This window comes from Misgurnus anguillicaudatus, chromosome 3 (assembly GCF_027580225.2).
Source record: "Misgurnus anguillicaudatus chromosome 3, ASM2758022v2, whole genome shotgun sequence".
Lineage (NCBI taxonomy): Eukaryota > Metazoa > Chordata > Actinopteri > Cypriniformes > Cobitidae > Misgurnus > Misgurnus anguillicaudatus.
The window spans coordinates 3,627,610-3,648,781 of NC_073339.2; the positions used below are offsets into that span (position 1 = coordinate 3,627,610).

At 37.8% G+C, this 21,172-nt stretch overlaps 1 protein-coding gene and 1 long non-coding RNA gene across 3 annotated transcripts in view; one reads left to right on the top strand and one right to left on the bottom strand.

Moving 5' to 3' along the window:
- Positions 1-14,561, top strand: part of LOC129443875 (complement C3) — a 48,035-nt gene extending 33,474 nt beyond the window's left edge. For both annotated transcript variants that reach the window (XM_073860129.1, XM_073860130.1), the window contains exons 18-22: positions 4,419-4,506; positions 4,612-4,755; positions 9,270-9,482; positions 9,613-9,673; positions 14,437-14,561. In XM_073860129.1, the coding sequence (XP_073716230.1) occupies positions 4,419-4,506; positions 4,612-4,755; positions 9,270-9,482; positions 9,613-9,673; positions 14,437-14,546 (616 nt within the window). In that variant the 3' untranslated portion in view covers positions 14,547-14,561. The remainder of the gene's footprint in view (positions 1-4,418; positions 4,507-4,611; positions 4,756-9,269; positions 9,483-9,612; positions 9,674-14,436) is intronic.
- Positions 14,562-17,396: 2,835 nt separating this feature from the next.
- LOC129418648 (uncharacterized) lies at positions 17,397-19,743 on the bottom strand. The gene is made up of 3 exons (XR_012362923.1): positions 19,385-19,743; positions 19,132-19,288; positions 17,397-18,603 (listed from the first exon to the last, which is right to left on the bottom strand). It is a non-coding gene; the product is annotated as an uncharacterized lncRNA (long non-coding RNA).
- Between the last annotated feature and the right edge of the window lie 1,429 nt (positions 19,744-21,172).

The window sequence follows — 21,172 nt, forward strand, 5'->3', positions numbered from 1 at the left end:
AATAGCTTGATTTTTTTCCCAAACCAGTTCAGATTTTACTTTACTTAAACTCTGATCTCAGGGGCAGAAAGAAATATGATTGGTTTTATTCCAAAACCCCTAAATTTGATACAGTTTATTTTGTTTCAAGTCAACATTATGGTGATCAGTGTTTGTTTTGGACTCTTGACCCTTGACATTTTGTTAGGTAGTTTATTTCTGGTTGAATTAACGTTGTGTTTATGAAATACGTTTGTTATGATAATGTAAAGTTAATAGTGCAGTTCTGTTGTGGTTGATACATGATGGTAAAGTTCATCATCTAATTAATTGACATACTCATAAAAATATTATTTTCTGTCAAACTAAGACGCAGCAGGATTCTTAGAAACTATGGACAAAAATTAACAGTGGCGTATTTAGGACGCACAAACATCAAGAATCAGAGTTTGAATCTCAATAATGGTGACAATTAAATTAAAAACTTCATGCTGCAATGCCTCCCATCATGCATTGTAAATGGACAAAATTGTGCAATTTCTTACCATTTACCTTCACCTTTATTGAGATTTGTATCAGAAATCATGATATCTCTCTTAAGCAAAAAACCCTTAAAGCATTACAGCAGTTTTTTTTTCAGAGCAGTGCCATATTAGTAGCATTTTTATGTGCTTTATTTTATTAACAATTTGGCACAAGATAATATTTATAAAAAACCCAGATGATCTGACAGGCTTATCTCCAACATCAAGCAATGAACAAGTGGTCTTATTAAAATACTGTTGCAATTGCTAAAAGAGGAAAGTTAGTTCACTGAAAGTCAAGGGACAAATGTCTAAATAAAGGCAACAGTAATCACGAAAATGGTGACTTCAAATAAACCAATAACAAACACAAACTGGAGATTTAATGTGATACATTTTGTGGTAAATGTCCATTTGACTTGTGATTACATCATGTCTATAGGAGGATCTTTGTTGACATCTTTGTACGCATGCGCGAGTGGTTGTGTGGCAACAAAACAAACCTTATGGCTGGCTGTAAAGACACGATGATCACTTTCAAGAGAGTTAGCGGGCGAAATCCACAATATATAAGCACTTTAACATCTGAAGACCGGAGAAGGTTTGGAGAGAAGCTCAAAATTTGTATTGGTGACAAAATCAAAGTTATTCAAAGCTCATATGAGATCTGGGCAGAGGTGTAAAATCCATGTGCCATGAGTAAAAATCCTCTCCAGTATTTTGTTCCCATCGCCTGGATTTGCTAATTAGCACAGTTTTTCAGCAGGAGGTGACCTCCTGACTCGTTGGTGTTTAAAACCCTCAACGAAGCCTTCAAGGCAGCACTGCCTGGCACTCCCCATGCCCCGAGCGTTTCAGCCAATCACAGCTCTGGTGCTTGATATCAAGCCTTCAGCCAGCTTCTGGCAGTTCGAGCTCACCGTTGGTCAGGTGAGTAGCACAAATATGGTAAGATAGGAACGCGACTATTTTTGAGTTCAGCTCGAAATGATTTCAGCGTTTAAGTGACATGTTTCTGCGTTTTCACGTGTCTGTGGCACGACTTTCTTTTTCGTGCCAGTTTCATGTATTGGTTGCTCAAATGTTTTTCCTATTCTCTTAACGTTGTCGCTTGGGATTGGGGTTAGAACAACTTTGTTACATAAAATGACATCCTCACCCTAACCCAACCCCAAGCGAAAACAGTTGAAAATTCTGACAAATAAACATAAAACCATTGCTTAAAATAACATCCGCATTTATGCCAAACCCAACTTTATCCTCGCACAAAAACAATTTAAAAATCAGTCGAGAACCACAAATCTAACCGAAAGCCACAATAATTTGAAATGAGAAAAAAAGCGAATAACCGGTACGTGAAACTGGCACGATTAAGAAAGTCGTGCGACAGACACGTGAAAACACGTAAACACATCACTTAAACGCTCAAAACATTTCGAGCTGAACTCACAAACAGTCACATTCCTATCTAACCATATCTGCGCTACTCACCTGACCAATGGTGAGCTCAAACTGCCAGAAGCTGGTGGAAAGCTCGATATCTAGCACCAGTGCTGTGATTGGCTGAAACACTCGGGGCACAGGGAGTGCCAGACAGTGCTGCCTTGAAGGCTTCGTTGATGGCTTAAAACACCAACGAGCCAGGAGGTCACCTCCTGCTGAAAAACGTAGCTAATTAGCAAATCCAGGCGATTGAAACAAAATACTGGAGAGGAGTTTTACTCATGGCACATGGATTTTACACCTCTGATAAATGCACAGTCACTAAGACTTACCATGAACAAAATGAGCCTCACAAACTCGATTAGAAGCTGCAGGAATCCAGGCTTTCTTCGGAGCGTCCAGGTTCAATCGCTTAATTGCATGCAACCATTTCTTTCGTTTTTCACAATCCTTTTCGGAAGGAATTCGAATTTTTTTTTTATCAGGCTCCCAACGAGCCGTACAATCGACCACACAGCAAGAGGGAACCATCCTTTTCTCTAAATCCTCCTCCAAACGTGCAAAACAATCAAATGACAGGTATCTAGCAGTGTTTCCTGCCACACGATTCCCATGATGCAATGCGACAAACATAAACAATGACATCACAAAAGATCCACCTATAGATGTACAGATAAGGTCCTGGACCAACCGACCTAATATAGACATGATCTGCACGTCGGGAAGACGTCTCATGTTTGGTGGGAAATTTTCTCATTGGAGTTTTTTATTTCACCTTAAACTTTCAATTAAAGTGATAAAATATTACTTGACAAAACTTCAGATTTTAGGTGATACCAATTTAAGTAGTTTCAAAAGTTGATCCAACGTTTACTTTTTACAGTGTACAGTACTACTGGTTTTATTGAAACATGTATAGTTTTTCACTGTGCAAGAGCCAGGTTAGGCAGATCAGTGATTAATTTTACTAACAAATAAGTCTTTAGTAGTGATGGTCAACCCGGATCTTTTTCTAAGGATTCGGGTTATTCTGAGTCACTCACTAATATGATCCGGGTTGTGCGAGTCACTCGAGTCACTTGAGTCATTTGGTCAAAATCTCCCAATTCCAATCGCTAAGTCATACTTATTCCAACCAAGCAACTCGGATCACGCATGCAGCTACGAGTCTACGACTCCTCTGCTTGCAAAAAAGGGCTCATGTGATCTGAGGAACTCGTAAAAAAACATGCATGTCTGTGGTAACATTATCAATAACATAATTGTAAAAGTTCGGTGTGTTTAGTTTCATTTCATAACGACAAATATATCAACACCACGTTTAGGAGATGTCAGGCTTTGTTGACTTGGACGTGAGAGGAACGTGTCCTGTTTCAGATTGACTTAAAAGATCCACGATAGGCTTCGGTTAATCTTGTGAGTGAGTCCCAGTCAGAGCCGCCGGCTCCTGCACGGGTCCTGTGAGTGAACCACTCACGTCAGTCCGAGTGACTCAGTCAACAAGAGGAGCCGTGTACGTCCGTCGGTGGTGGATCTTTCCAGCAGCACTGCTGCAGTAGTCCTCGTATTTAACATTTTTAATCATTTGCAGCTTCTACCCAAAACATTGTGTCAGTCAAATATTGCAACAGATTAGCCTACATGAGTCAGTGGGTTAATAACACGAGCAAGGCTCGTTTCTCCTAGTCCAGGATTCAAGCTCTATGAGTTGAGTCACTCTCTGTGTGAATCCCCGAGCCGCCGACCAACTCATTGTCGCGCGCACGCATCCCTTTGTACTCGGACTCGGAGCTGCAGGAAATTATGATCCGGAATAGCAGCTTTTGGTTCACTCGGTACCCCCAGTCGACATTTGGTGATGTAAATTAACTCGTTGATGCAAGTTATAGAACCTTTGGCAGCTTATAGTTATTATTACCTCTAGTTATTTGATGTAATTATATTGTAAACATTTAAAGAGCTTTGTGTTTGATTCAATTTCTCATTTTTAATGCAAAATCTGAGAGGACTCAACTGACTCGGGTTAATGGTCACTAAGGACTCATGGTTCTTGAGTCATTTTAGGGATCGGGTTAAATGATCCGAGTTTCGAGTGACTCGCTCATCACTAGTCTTTAGAAATGAACATTGTAGCACTGTTGCCTCACAGCAAGAAGGTCCCCGGTTTGAGCCCCGGCTAGGGCAGGTGGCCTTTCTGTGTGGAGTTTCTGCATGTTTTCCCTGTGTCAGCGTGGGTTTACTCCGGTACTCCAGTTTCCTCCCACAGGCCAAAAACATGCAAGTTAGGCAAATTGGAGATACCAAATTGTCCCTCCCCCAACCTGTGTATGGATCAAATTGTCTGAATATAAACTTGTGTATGAATTAACTGGTTCTCGCCATGAATATAGCCGTAGATGCTGGAATGCCGTTAAGAAATAAAGGAAGAAGAAGAAGAAATGAACATTAACTTGTTATTTTCTCATATTCTAGTTTAACAACATCATTCACCAAAGAAATAATCTACCTGAAAGAATCTATCACTACTTGGCAAATCTTAGCGGTCAGCCTGTCAGACACGAATGGTAAGTTGAAGATGCTCGAATATATGGTGTCCTATAAAATGTTTTTGAGCCAAAATACCTGCCACTTTTTAACATTTTCTCCTTCCAACTGTCTTTTCCTTAATGGTATCTGTGTGGCAGATCTTCAGGAGATGATCGTTTTAAAGAATTTTTTTATCGACCTCAAGATGCCGTACTCAGCCGTTCGCAATGAGCAACTGGAAATCAAAGCCATTATTCACAATTACACCCCACAGAAGACAAAGGTAAATCTCTCTGTAGTATTTAAAGGGGACATATTATGAGATTTTTTTACAGATGAAAACTAAGTCTAAAATAGGTCTGAGAAAAAGTGTGCCGTTTTGGGTGTGTCATTTAAAATGCAAATGAGCGGATGAAGTGCAACCACTGATCACAATGATGGTGGTTTGTTGCAATTGAAACTCAATTGTGCTGTGAAATATTTTATCTCTCTCTTTCTCTCCATACTAAATGGTTGTGCTTTGGTTGGATAGTGCAGATAAAGGGGGCGGTATTACCTTATTCTGACATCACAATAAGGGCCAAATTACAATGACCTATTTTTCACATGCTTGCAGAAAATGGTTTACCAAAACTAAGTTATTGGGTTGATCTTTTTAACATTTTCTAGGTTGATAGAAGCACTGGGGACACAATTATAGCACTTAAACATGGAAAAAGTCAGATTTTCATAATATGTCCCCTTTAAATAGTTCAGATGCAAAACCCCTTTCAAAAACTCTTAAAACTTGGCACACACGCCATCGGCCATTAGGACCAAGCAAAGGCTGGCACACAGATGTGGCAGGGAGGCTCTGTAGCAGGGTTGTAGTTGAGTCCAAGCCGAGTCCGACTCGAGTCCGAGTTTAAGATGTTGATGTTTTATTGAAAATGTTTGGTCACCATTATTGTGATCAGTGTTTCCTTTAGTTGGACAGTTTGACTCTTTGTTCTAAGTTGTTGTCTTTGTAAAAACACATACATTTTTGCAAAGAAAGTTAGAAACAAAAAGTTAACATAGCTTATGTGGAAGAAAAATCCTTTTATTAATTTTGTTTCTTATTAAAATGATTTATTTGTTTTTATTTTTTCCACTACAATGAATAAAATCATCAAAATGGAGAGTAAAAAAAACCTGCTGTGTTTATCAATCTTTTTTTGTTGAAAAAAATTTCCCCGAATGCTCATTCTTCATTTTGAGAATTTTTTTATTCTTTTTAATAAAAGACAAAATTAACAAAGGATTTTTCTTTTACATAAGCTATGAAAACGTTTTATGTCTAACTTTCTTTGCAATGATTGATTTGTTTTTACAAAGACAACAACTTAGAATAAAGAGTCAAACTGTCCAACTAAAGGAAACGCTGATCACAATAATGGTGACCAAACATTTTCAATAAAACATCAACATCTTAAACTCTGTTACTTTTAATCAGACAAATGTAGACAGCTGACAGAAATAAGAACAGTCTGTTTGGTAATAAGAGAGATTTAATGTCTTTTGAGTTGATTTTATCTAAGGCAGTGACTGGAAGTCAGTTGTAGTTCTTGTGTTTCTATTTCATTCAGTGATTCTGCTCATTATCAGGTGTCTTCAATAATCAAAAAATCATCACTTAAATGTTCACTTAAGTATCCAATTGACTCTAACACTGCTTCAATGTTACTTTAACACACTGCAGGTGAAATCAATTAATTCAATTAGCACAGCGTGATTGATGCGGACTCGAGTCGGACTCGGCTTGGACTCGACTACAACCCTGCTCTGTAGTGCTCCCATCTTGGTGCACAGACCGTGCATACATCTACGAAAGTTGGTACATATATAGACAAGTTTCCTGGGCACTTCCGGTTTACTTCCTGTTTCTGCCAAAAACTTCCAGGCTGAGTAGTGGTGTAAAAATGGCTTTGGAATGGCAACATTTGACCGAAAATCTTGTTAAAAATGATGTTTTGACCATCACACATCCAAGTAAGGTAACATCATAGGCGGACAACATCCAAGATCTTTTCTTATTTTGTTGATTCCATGGTGGTGGATGGGAATGCAATTAATAACCTGAAAAGCTCAGAGGCGTTTCAGTCCCTCCATTCCGACAAAGTGGGCTGTGTAGTTTTACACAATATGGGCAGTTTAATTTAGCCAATCTTATGCTTCTAATTAAGATGTTTGTATGTATCCGTGTGTTAATCTGTAACAGAAAATGAAGAGTAATAAAAATAAAAATAAAAAGTAATCCCCTCTAGCCTTCCTGTCTAGCATTTTAAATGCTTGTTGATCTGCGCTGATAGGAAGAGAGACACTGTGCATACATTGCGAGTTACTTTTACTTTTAGAGTTACTTTTAATATAAAAGCAAGGTGTTTACAGTGAGCACAGAATGCGGGGGTGTTTGACAGTGCTTTAATTAATTCCCCAACTAACAGAAAAAAGTTCTAAGAACGTTCCCTGAAAGTTCCCAACGTTCCCAAAAACATTCTGCCAACGTAAAATGTGTCCACTTTTCTTGACATTCTAAGAACGTTTCTGGCTTGTCTGAACATTAGAGGAATGTTACATTCTACCATTTTTAAACGTTATGACAATGTCATGTTTTAATGTTCACACAATGTTTAAAACAACAACTGTTTATTATATTGACTTGTTTGATTGTTATGTAAATGATAGAGAAAGATTTATTATACTTATTTTTTATATTTATATTATTTTATTTTATTATATTTGTTATATATTTTATAAAACATTATTTCTGAATGTTCAGTAAATAAATTGCTGTAGAAAACACAATTCACTTATTAGGTTTAGATGTTGATGTTTTGTTTAATTTTAAGTCATCATTATTGTGATTAGTGTTTGTTTTAGTTGGACTCTTGACCCTTGACTTTTGCTTGTTAGTTTTTTTCTCTGGTTCTGTTAACTTTGTCTTAATGCACCACATGTGTTATGAGCATGTAAAGTTAATAGTGTAATTCTGAAGTGGTTGGTTTAATTGTAAAGATCATCACCTAATTCATTTACTAATCAAAAGTTTATTTTCTGTCAATAATGTATATGAGATCCAGCACTTTCACAGCAGTTTGTCATTAAGGAGTTTAAGAAACTTTGGACAAAAATATCCGTTGCATAATCGGGATGCACAAACATCAAGAATCGGAGTATGAATCTCAACCATAGTGACAATTAAATTGTAAAAAAAATCATTATTATCCATGCTGCAGTGCATGCTGGGAGTCCTGAATGAGATTTGTAATTTGTTGATACCCAGCATGCATTGCAGCATGAAGTTTTTCATTTATTTGTCACCATGGTTCAGATTCGTACTCTGATTCTTGATGTTTGTGCATCCCAATAATACAGCGGATATTTTTTTTGTGCACAGTTTCTTAAACTCCTTAATGACAAACTGCTGTGAAAGTGCTGAATCTCATACACATTATTGACAGAAAATAAACTTTTGATTAGTAAATTAATTAGGTGATGATCTTTACAATTAAACCAACCACTACAGAATTATACTATTAACTTTACATATTCATAACAAATGTGGTGCATTAACACAAAGTTAACACAACCAGGGAAAAACTAGCAAGCAAAAAGTCAAGAGTCAATAGTCCAACTAAAACAAACACTAATCACAATAAGGGTGACTTAAAATAAAACAAAACATCAACATCTAAACCTAATAAGTGAATTGTGTTTTCTACAGCAATATATTTACTGAACATTCAGAAATAATGTTTTATAAAATAATAAAATGCATCATTTCTCTATCATTTACATAACAGTTAAACAAGTCAATATAATAAACAGTTGTTGTTTTAAACATTGTGTGAACATTAGAACATGACATTGTCATAACGTTTAAAAATTGTAAAATGTAACATTACTCTAACATTCAGACAACCCAGAAACGTTCTTAGAACGTTAAGAAAACTGGACACTTGTAACACCATCCATAGTTTACTTTTTCTGCACGCTAACCAAAGACAGTAAAAGATGTTAACTCGCTAACCGGAAGTGCTTGGCAGACACAACAGGAAGTTGTTGGCAGAGTGAAAGGCTAATGTCGGCCCGCCTATTTTTGTCTATAGTTCTCATCGACCCAAACAACTTTCACACTGACACCCATTAGCTCCACCCAACAGGAAATCGGCCATTTTTGATTTTGCGAAAGTGCATGCAGTAAACTTTTAAATACTCCTCCTAAGGTGTTCATGTCTTTAATATGCTGAAAAACTATTGAAAATTGGCACACATGTCAGAGATGTCAGTCATTAGGCCCAGGCAAAGGCTGGCACCTGGGCATGGCAGGGGGCTCTGTAGCGCCCCCCTATTAATCAAAAAGTAAAGTTGATGCACTGATCACGCATACATGTACGTGCATGTACGAAACTTGTGACGTGTACAGTGCTCATCAACAACTTTTGCACTGACGTCCATTAGCACCACCCAACAGGAAGTCAGCTATTTTAGATTTTGTGGAAAGGGCACTCCTCCTTAAGATTAAGTAAACCTTTGGTTTCTATCATAATCTCATTTTTGACAGACCGTGTGTAGCAGCTTTTTGCTTATGAGTTATTAATTTCTCTCCTTTCTTTTTCTTATCTGCCACTTTTCTTTGTAACTTGTCAACAAGGTGTGTCTTCTGATGCATTTTATTAGAATGATTTATAAAGCAGACTCCGTTAAAGACTGCTACTAAGTTTGCTCCAGGTTTTGGTCTAAATTCAGATCTGCCCACTCTCTCATTCTCAATAGGTGCGCGTGGAGTTTATGGAGACAGAAAGCGTTTGCAGTTCTGCTAGTAAGAAGCGTAAATACAGACAAGTGGTTGAAGTCGACCGTCTTTCTACAAGATCTGTTCCATTTGTGATTATTCCAATGGAGCTGGGCAATCACCAGATTGAGGTGAAAGCTGCAGCATATGATTCTGTCAACACTGATGGAGTGAGGAAGACCCTGAAGGTGGTGGTAAGTCTGATTGGGGCATTATAGCAAAGACATTTTTCTGTTTTATCTGTTATTTTTTAACGTTATAATATGTGGATCAGAGGAACAAATGTTCAGATTACTGATTGATAACTTTTCCTTTCTCCTTCAGTCTGAGGGTGTATTAAAGGAGCTGATGGAGAGAAATGTGGAGCTTAGTCCTTTTACGAAGGGTAAGGTTTTTTTAAAGGGGCCATGGCATGAAAATGTTAGCATTGCCACTTTGTAGGTGTGAGCAAATATAGGTCATTAAAGGGGACATATTATGATATTTTTTTAAGATGTAAACTAAATCTTAATCTAGGTCTAAGCAAAAGTGTGCCGTTTTGGGTGTGTCATTTAAAATGCAAATGAGCGGATGAACTGCAAACACTGATCACAATGATAGTGGTTTGGCTTTCCTTATGATGTCATAAGGAGCTCTTATTATAATAATACCACCCCTTAATCTGCACTATCCAATCACAGCACAGTCATTTAGTGCAGAGAGAAAGAAAGAGAGAAAAAATCATTCACAGCACAAGTGAGTTTGAATTGCATCACACCACCATCATTGTGATCGGTGTTTGCACTTCATCTGCTCATTTGCATTTTAAAGGACACCCAAAACGACACATTTTTGCTAACACCTACAAAGTGGCAATGCTAACATTTTCATGCCATGGGCCCTTTAAACCAGTGGTTCTCATCTCCAGTCCTCGGGACCCACTGCTCTACACATTTTGGATGTCTCTCATATCTGACACACTCAGTTCAGTTCATGGAATCTATCCTAACGAGCTGATGATCTGAATCAGGTGTGTTAAATAAAGGAGACATGCACAATATGCAGAGCAGTGGGTCCCGAGGACTGGAGTTGAGAAGCATTGCTTTAAAACATTGTTCAGCCTAATTTAACTTAGTCAATAATAAAAATGCAGTAAATATTCATACATGGGGGTGGTGATGGCGCAGTGGATAACACACATGCCTTTGGTGTGAGAGACCTGTGTTCGAATCCACTGTGACACACCATTGTGTCCCTGAGCAAGACACTCAACCCCTAGTTGCTCCAGAGGTGTGTGACCTCTGACATATATAGCAATTGTAAGTCGCTTTGGATAAAAGCAGCGGCCAAATGAATAAATGTATATACCCAGTACGGTTTTATTGGTATAGGTCTGGTATGACGACAGGGAATCCAGGTACCCTCCTGAACACTCATTTCACAGTATAAACAAAGTATTTTTAAGCAGTGGTGGTAAGTAACAAAGTAAAAATACTTTGTTACTGTACTCAAAGGGGACATATTATGAAAATCTGACTTTTTCCATGTTTATCTGCTATAATTGTATACCCAGTGCTTCTATCAACCTAGAAAATGTGAAAAAGATCAACCCAGTAACTTAGTTTTGGTAAACTATTCTCTGCAAGCATGTGAAAAAATAGGTAATTGTAATTTGGCTCCTATTGTGATGTCAGAATAAGGTAATACCACCCCCTTTATCTGCACTTTTTTTGCCCAGCCCTATTTAGATGTTAATGTTTTGTTTCATTTTAAGTCACCATTATTGTGATTAGTATTTGTTTTAGTTGGACTCTTCACCCTTTATGTTTGCTTGCTAGAGCCAATAAAAAGAAGAAGAAGAAGAAGAAGAAGAAGAAGTTTGCTTGCTAGTTTTTCCCTGAATATGTTAACTTTGTGTTTATAAAGCACATTTGATATGAACATGTAAAGTTAATAGTGTAATTCTGTGGTGGTTAGTACATAATGTTGAAAATCATCACCTAAAAGCTGCTGTGTAACAAGGTGTACAGCTAACAAGCAAAAAAAAAAAAAAAACAGTTTTTTGTAAGCTGTTGATCCCAAAAAACAATTGTTTAAAGACACAAAAGTGGAAAACAGGCAGCTATTCATATTAATACTATTAGTAGAATGTAGTTGGCGATCCACTTTTTTGTCCTTAAAGGCTTGGTTTTACGTCTCGACAGCTTATAAAAACTTATTTCTGGGTTTTTTGACTTGTTAGCTGTACACCTTGTCACACAGCAGCTTTTAGGCATTATTTTGTTTTTGTTATAAGCCAGAAATGACAAGGAGGCAGCCTCTCGCAATACAAAATCAATGAAGACAGATGGATTGTTTATCACCCAGTGGGCGTCGTTTTTTAAGTTATGACGCGTTGTGCTCTGTCTTTATAGACAAGTTTCCTAGGCACTTCCCGTTTACTTCCTGTTTCTGCCAAGAACTTCCTGCGCAGGCTGAGTAGTGGTGTAAAAATGGCTTTGGAATGGCAACATTCGACCGAAAATCTTGTTAAATGGTGTTTTGTCCATTCCGCATCCAAGTAAGGTAACTAAAAAAAAACAAAAAAAAAAAAAAAAAAAAAAAGTAATCCCCTCTAGCCTTCCTGCCTAGCATTTTAAATGCTTGTTGATCGACGCTGATAGAAAGAGAGACACTTTGCATACATTGTGAGTTACTTTTACTTTTAGAGTTACTTTTAAGACAACAGCAAGGTGTTTACAGTGAGCGCAGAATGCGGGGGTGTTTGACAGTCAGAGGTGTGTAATCCATGTGCCATGAGTAAAAGTCCTCTCCAGTATTTTGTTCCAATCACCTGGATTTGCTAATTAGCAGAGTTTTTCAGCAGGAGGTGACCTCCTGGCTTGTTGGTGTTTTAAGCCCTCAACGAAGCCCCCAAGGAAGCGCTGCCTGGAAGGCACTCCACGCCCCCGAGCGCTTCAGCCAATCACAGCACCGGTGCTAGACATCGAGCCCTCCGCCAGCTTCTGGCAGTTTGAGCTCACCGTTGGTCAGGTGAGTAGCGCAGATGTGGTAAGATAGGAATGTGACTGTATTTGAATTCAACTCGAAATGTTTCGAGCATTTAAGTGACGTGTTTCAGCGTTTTCACGTGTCCACAATTTTCACAATTTTTTTCTTTTTTCAAACCCTTGTTGCTTGGGGTTGGCATTAGATTTGTGGTTTTTGTCTGATTTTGAAACGGTTTTCACGTGAGGATAAAGTTGGGTTCGGCATAAATGCGGATGTCATGTTTAGCATTGGTTCATATTTTTATTTGTCAGAATTTTAAACTGTTTTCGCTAGGGGTTAGAGTTGGGTTAGGATGTCATTTTATGTAACGGAAGGTTGTTTTAACCCCAATCCCAAGCAACAATGGTGAGAAAATAGGAAAAACTGTTGACTAACCAATACATGAAACTGGCACAAAAAAGAAACTCGTGCCACAGACACGTGGAAACATGTCACTTAAATGCTTAAAACATTTGGAGCTAAATTTAAATTCAGTCACATTCCTATCCTACCACATCTGCGCCACTCACCCGACCAACGGCGAGCCCGAACCGCCAGAAGCTAGCAGAAGGCTCGATATCCAGCACCAGAAACACTCGGGGCACGGGGAGTGCCTTGGGGGCTTCGTTGGGGGCTTAAAACACCAACGAGTCAGGAGGTCACCTCCTGCTGAAAAACTCTGCTAATTAGCAAATCCAGGTGATTGAAACAAAATACTGGAGAGGACTTTTGCTCCTGGCGCATGGAATTGCCCACCTCTGACTCTCATTCACTTGATATGCTGTTTGGCATGAGGCTGTGGTTTGTTGTTGCTCCTTTCAACCAAACATTCAGCAATCGCCACGAGTTGTTGCAACCGCGAACAGCACAATATGTCCTGGAGCCGTGTCGGCATGTAACACCATCCATAGTTTACTTTTTCTGCACGCTAACCAAAGAAAGTAAAAGATGCTATAACTCGCTAACCGGAAGTGCTTGGCAGACACAACAGGAAGTCGTTGGCAGAGTGAAAGGCTAATGGCGGCCCGCCTATTTCACCTGGGAAACTTGTCTATAACGCACCAGCGCCCCAACACTTTTGTCACCCTAGGCAACCGCCTAGTCTGTCTATAGCAATCGCCGGCCCTGACAGAACCCAAGGATGTCATGTATATAGAAAAGATCAGTAACAAGGAAGAGCAGAGAAGGTTTTAAAGAGAGCACGACCATCACGTGAGCTGCTGATTTTAGAGTGATAATACTGAGTTTTAGCAGAGGAGACATCCAAGGCCAGAAGAGACTGATAGAGGTAAATGGGATCTTTCGATCTGAGCCGCTTCCTCTCCACAGCCCTGAGCTTGGATCGATGCTCACGGAGAACATCGGATATTCAAGGGGCGGAAGGGTTATGCTGGGTTGGTGCAGATGTCAGAGGGCATAAACTGTCTAAGCAGGATGTAAGTGTGGAGCATATAGTGTTAGTGGCGTTGTTTGTATTTAATAGTAGAATTGGTTAGGGGGAGGGAGCGTGGAGGAGACCACAGAAGATAAGCAGAGAGGGAAAGCGTATGTAGGTTGCGCCAGAACGTGACCAGTGGGGGATTGTGTGCAGTGATGGGGTATAAGTTGAGATCAAGAGTGATGAGGAAGTGATCAGATGTGTGTAGCAGGGTGACCTGGATGTGATGACATTAGATCTAAAAGAATACCAGACCTGTGTGTAGGCAAAGTGGGGACTTGCTTGAAATCAAATGATGCAGTCAAGGTGCTGAAGTTGGCTGACTGTGATTTCTGAAGGTGGATGTTGAAGTCACCAAGTACTACTAGAGGAGTACCATCCTCTGGAAAGGAAGACAGAACTACATCCAACTCCTCCGAGAAATGTCCAAGCTGACCTGGGGGGTGATAGATAACTAGAAAATAGATTTTTGTAGGGTGGATGATAGTAACAGCACGTCCCTCAAAATCTGTTAGAATTTCCAGTCGCTTGGAATGAGTAGGCCGGTCCCTAAACTCCTCCCTGTAAGTGCTAGAACAGAAAGACCAGAATGTGAAGCAATAGCTGTAATGATTATGCTTTGTTTACAATGTGTGGCAGTTCTATAAGCCAATGGGAACATGTTTCAACACACATATTCAATTTTTCTGTTTTATTTGTAGAAGGTGTAGAACAACATGAAGTTATACGAACGGACGCACCACCTGACCGGGTTCCAGACACACCAGCTAGCACTCTCATCACTGTAACTGGTAATGATCAAACAAAGTAAACATTTTTTAAATGTAAGCCTTTTACCTCCATTGTTTAAGATATGAGGAACATCTATACATCTGACACATTCCCCTTTTCTTGGTGAAAATGTTATACTGAATTGAATAATTAGCCTGCTTTTTAACCCATTCAGGTGAGGCGATCAGCCAAACAGTCGAGCAGGCAATCAGTGGAGATTTCATGGATCGACTTATTATTCAGCCACATGGGTGTGGAGAGCAGAACATGATCCACATGACTCTTCCTCTCATTGCCACTCATTATCTGGACAGGACCAATCAGTGGCACACCGTCGGCATGGAGCGCCGTAATGAAGCTATTAACCATATCAACACAGGTCTGCAGAATACAACCAATTAAAACAACCTGACTTTTTACATCTTTACTGTTTTGATGTAAATGCTGCAAAATAAATCACTTTGATGTTAAGGTTATCAGAGAGAGCTGAGTTACCGCAAACCAGATGGTTCCTACGGTGCCTATATAGACAGAGCCAGCAGCACATGGTAAAAATGACAGTTTAGAGAGATTTGGGTTTTGCCTTAATGTTTTTTTTCTGTATTGTGTGTTGAGCCTTGTGGGAACCCAGACAGCAGATGACTCTGGTACAGATCCAGTGCAGATCCGGCACAGAGTTGTCTGCTGTCTGGGAATAGACAATACACTTTGAACTGAATTTAATTAAATAATTTTTACATACATATTTAACACGGCTTTTTTGCATTTCTGTATTTTGTTAAAGGCTGACAGCATACGTAGCTAAAACTTTTGCAATGGCCAATCAACTCATTGCTGTCGAAGAAAATGTGGTTTGCAGCGCCCTCAAGTGGTTGGTGCTCAACAAACAATTACCAGACGGGTCTTTCAAAGAGGATGCACCTACGGTTCATGGGGAGATGGTTGTAAGTTAAAGTTTACTTGAATATGTTTGGGACAAAACGTTGTTAAAGGCACAAAATTTTTTAAAAAACAATAGTTTCCCCACTAGTGCTTCCAAGTTTTCACAGCAAAATCCCCAGAGTTAAATCAACTCTGCTTGGGTGTACATATTGTCCCAATTTTACAGAGAGTTAAAAAAGTAACTCTGAAGCAGAGTTAAAAGCTGCAATCTGTAACTTTATCCTCTCTATCACCATCTGTGTTTGAAACCTAAAATTGCATTTTACATCAAGTTATTTTCTTAACTTAGGCTTAGACGTTGGCTGTTTCATTTAAAGTCACCATTATTGTGATCAGTGTTTGTTTTAGTATGACTTGACTCTTAGCACGTTAGCTCTTTTCAACTGCTATAACTTTGTGTGTTTAAAACATGTTATAGCAAAGAAATGACAGCACTGCAAATCCACAGTGGTGTTTTGTACATGAAGGCTAAACATCATCAGCATTTATAAAACTTATGTGCAAGTGTTGTGTTTGCACACTTATCAGAACTATTCTTTTCTGGTAATTATGTGAGAATGTAGTATACAATCCAACACTCTCATAACAGTTTGTCATTCTGAATGATTTTGATGGACTTAAAAGTTAACCGCAGTCAAGGCCGCCTTAATGCACGGGCTTACCTGGGCTGAAGCCCAGGGGCCTCCCAAGTTCAAGGGCCTCCCAAGTTTGCGTTCATGACGAGCTGAAAATGTCATATTGTTTTGTAACTTGTCGGGTTCTGTCAATCACTGTAATTGCACGTTACATGGCTGCTGATTGGTACCGTGGCCTCAGGGTGCAAAAATAAATTACAATGGTAAATTACTTATTTACAATATTAATAACAAATTTACAAGTTTTTTAACAAATTTACACGTTTTTTAACAACTTTACAAGTTTTTAAACAAATTTACAAGTTTTTTTAATGAGTGAATACATTTACAATGAGTGAATAAATTTTAAAGTTTTTTTTAACAAATTTACAATGACCGAACAAAAGTAAAAGTTTTTTAACAAATTTACAACGAGTGAACAAATGTACAAGTTTTTTTTAACAAATTTACAATTGTTTAAACAAATTTACAATGAGCGAACAAAATTACAAGTTTTAAAACAAATTTACGTTTATTACGGAAAGGGTAGGTACAACACGCTGACGTCACGCATCTGAGCCTCCGGTGAGAAACCCGGAAGTATCCCCGTGAATCACATGAGAGTTGTGAATGCGATGTTATGTATTAGGCTGTACATAATATTAACGAAAGAGAGTGATAATATATAACCTTTCATCGCTTCCGAAGTGACTAAAAGGGATATTGGACCTTATTTTCAGGTAAGTGAAATTGTTTTAGTTTGCTAACGCTAGCTTTCCAAGTTGAACACGTTTTGGATGGCAATTATCAAAATAATTCACTGACTTTCTCATTAGATTACAGACAACACGAGAGGGTGCTCCAAACTTTTTAATCAGGACTGCATTGTTTGTTCGCTCCCGGGGTTACATAGACTGAAACGGGGAAGCGTGACGAGTTTGTTTACATGGTGCTATAAACTCCAACCCAGGAGGACACTTCAGAGGAATCACAGGGATAACATGGTGTGATTTTTTTTTTGTCAAAACCAGAACTGACTTCCGAATCCACCTGGAACGCATTTACTTTGATGGAGATTTGGGCGGAGGCTAAACCCTCCAAATAGTATATTTAGAGAAATGGAAGTCAGTAAAAATTAAGTTGGACTCATTGTTTTTAACAACTGGCTACCTAACACATGCTTATAAACCCAGGAATAGCACACACACACACACACACACACACACACACACACTTCTAACAGACATGCAATGCACACATTAGATACGTGTTAAGAAAAATAACTGTACAGTTTTAGAACAACTCATTTATACATTAAATAAACTTAATTTCACTCATTGTTCAAAATATAGTTTTATTTATAAATGAACTTCAATGTATATTGTCTCAAGTATGAAAAAATATATATGTACATTTTTAGAACCAATCATATTTACATTAAAAGCCAGTGGGTACTAACACACTTTTTTACACAGGGCCATGTAGTTTTGACTTTTTTCCTTTAATATTAAAAACCTTCATTTAAAAACTGCATGTTGTGTTCACTTGGGTTTTATTCTTTGACTAATATTTTAATTTGTTTGATGATCTGAAACATTAAAGTGTGACAAATATGCAATAATAGCATGGGAAATCTGGATGGGGGCTAACACTTTTTCACACCACTGTATATAAAGTTGTTCCAATGTATATTTTCTATCTACTGTACAAATTGTAACAATAAAGCAAAGTAAAAACATTTAAATGAAAAACGTTTGTTTTTGGGATTAAAGGAATTTTTTACCCAAGATATAGATGGTTTGTTTTTTCATTGGAAAAGATTTGGAGAAATTAAGCATTACATTGCTTACAATGGGATCCTCTGCAGTGAATGGGTGCTGTGAGAATGAGAGTATTTAACACAAACTATGATTGTGTTTATGGTGTGCAATATAGCGTGTGTTCATGTTTTGTGACAATATTTTTCACATAATTACTCTCTATAGCGCTGTTTTCACTTTCCTAAAAATGAGCTGATGTTTTCTTTGTTCTATAAAGTCAGAAATACCTATAGAGTTCTGATTGTGTAGTTTGTTTAGTGTGCTGTGATTCAACAGCAGCTTAGCTTAGTAGAGCCACTTGAGCTTAGCTGGTGACTGACGTATTCCAGTGGGCGGAGGTAAGTAAAAAAAACCTCTTCTTTGGATGTCATTCAAACGGGAAGTAGAGGGCTGTAGTCCAAACTGGCCGTTTGCTATAGGCTTTGAAAGGGAAATTCTATTAAAGAAAATATATTGTTGGTATAGAATTTTGAGCTTTATAATTTTACAGATATTTATGCTCTAACAGCAACATTGCACACCAACTAAAGTTTAAATAATGGAATCAGGATAAACGGGACCTTTAAACCTTACAGCTAAATCTGCGGAAAGAAGACCCTGCCTCATATGGCAGAGAAACAAGAAAAACTGATCCAAGACACAAATGTTGCGATAATCTTCCATAATAGGAGATGTTTTCAGGTAATCATAGTGTTGCAATGCCCCAGAATCACTGTTAGATCTGTGTATTGAGAAAGAGGAGAAAATTGCATGAAAAAAGGAAAGATCAATGAGGACATAAGATTTATTTGTTCTAATTTTCATCAATGAATTACATGCTTAATTTTTTTTCTCTAATCTATCTATCTATCTATCTATCTATCTATCTATCTATCTATCTATCTATCTATCTATCTATCTATCTATCTATCTATCTATCTATCTATCTATCTATCTATCTATCTATCTATCTATCTATCTATCTATCTATCTATCTATCTATCTATCTATCTATCTATCTATCTATCTATCTATCTATCTATCTATCTATCTATCTATCTATCTTAAATGTCAGTTTGCTTAGGCAACATTAGAGTATTTGTAATTTGATAAAACATTACAGTACTGTCACACTCAGAGAGGTTTAAATGATTAAATGAAAACATAATTTATAGTATAAATTTAGCTAATTTTAACAAATCGTCTCATTACATAAAATCCTAATCTTTTAAAGATTATTCAGATTATATCATCGAACAAGTTAACGCACCCTTGATTCCTCTGAAGTGTCCTCCTGGGTTGGAGTTTACAGCACCATGTAAACAAACTCGTCACACTTCCTCTTTTCAGTCTTGTAACACCGGGAGCGAACGAACAATGCAGTCCTGATTAAAACGTTCTAAGAACCCTCTCGTGTTGTCTGTAATCTAATGAGAAAGTCAGTGAATTATTTTGATAACTGCCATCCAAAACGTGTGCAACTTGGACAGCTAGCGTTAGCTAACTAAAACTATTTCACTTACCTGAAAATAAGGTCCAATATCCCTTTTAGTCACTTCGGAAGCGATGAAAGGTTATATATTATCACTCTCTTTCCGTTAATATTATGTACAGCCTAATAGACAACATCGCATTCACAACTCTCATGTGATTCACGGCGATACTTCCGGGTTTCTCACCGGAGGCTCGGATGCGTGACGTCAGGGTATTGTACCTACCCTTTCCGTAATAAATGTAAATTTGTTTCAAAACTTGTAATTTTGTTCGCTCATTGTAAATGAGTTAAAAATCTTGTAAATTTGTTCACTCATTGTAAATTTGTTTAAAAACATGTAAATTTGTTTAAAAACTTGTAAATTTGTTCACTCATTGTAAATTTGTTAAAAACCATATAAATTTGTTCACTCATTGTAAATTTGTTAAAAAACATGTAAATTTGTTAAAAAAACATGTAAATTTGTTTTTAAAAAAATTGTAAATTTGTTAAAAAAATTGTAAATTTGTTTTTAATCTTGTAAATAAGTAATTTACCATTGTAATTTATTTTTGCACCCTGAGGCCACCGTAGATTGGTCCGTTGTAACTTAATGTGAAATAAAATGTCAGACGTAACATATTTTTTATTCCACGTAATCAGGGCCGGATTAACAAATTCTGGGCCCCTGGGCACAAAGGCATCATGGGCCCCTCCCACCCCTCTTCCTATCAACTCAACCTCAGCTAGTTATATATTTAAAACTTTGTCGGTTACAAAATGCAATTGATTGTTCAGTAGGCTACAGCAGCCAGTGAAAAATGAACACCACACCATCTATAAATGTAATTAAAGGGATAGTTCACCCAAAAATGAAAATTCTGTCACCATTTACTCACCCTTATGTTGTTACAAACCTGTATAAATTTCTTTGTTCTGATGAACACAACATACAAGATATTGTGAGAAATGTTTGTAACCAAACAGTTTGTGGACCCCATTTACTTCCATAGTATTCTTTTTTCCTATTATGGAAGTGAATAGGGTCCACTAATGGTTTGGTTACAAACATTTCTCAAAATATCTTCTTTTGTGTTCATCAGAACAAAGAAATTTATACAGGTTTGTAACAACATGAGAGTGAGTAAATGATGACAGAATTTTCATTTTGGGGTGAACTATCCCTTTAAATCATACACACCAGTAGCAAGCATAATAGCATGTAATAATAAATAAACTGCCTCTACCTTAGACGATTGGCCTCTTTCTTGATTTCTTCCTCGAGAATTCAGTCACCACATCATCAAAGTCCAGTTCTCTGACAAGTTCAGACTCAATAGCCATCAATGAAAGCACACTAAGGCGTTTCTGACACATACTTGTTCTGAGTTCGTTTTTAATTCTTGCCATTTGCGAAAAGGACCGTTCACCCTCACAATTAGTTACAGGTAGAGTCAAAAAAAGTCTTAGGGCAACAAACACGTTTGGAAAGGTTGATTGTAGGCCATTTCTTAACACAATCTGCAAAAGTTTTGAGGGTGAATTATCCTGCTCATCTCTTACAAAAAATTTAAATTGAATGAGCTCGTCTGCAAAGCTCTGATCCAAATCAGTTGGGTAAGCAGAGGAAAGTGTATTGGCACGCTTACGAATATCACTAGTGTCAGATTCTTTGCCATCAAACAGAACTCCAAAGCAATCATTTAGAGGCCTGTATGCATCCAGTCGTTGATTGAGACAGCTAAGTAACTGATCAATAATCACGTTGAAAGTCTCAACTTGAAATTTGTGGCTCCCCTCAATTGTGACTTCATGCTCCTTAGTTTCATCTGCAAAT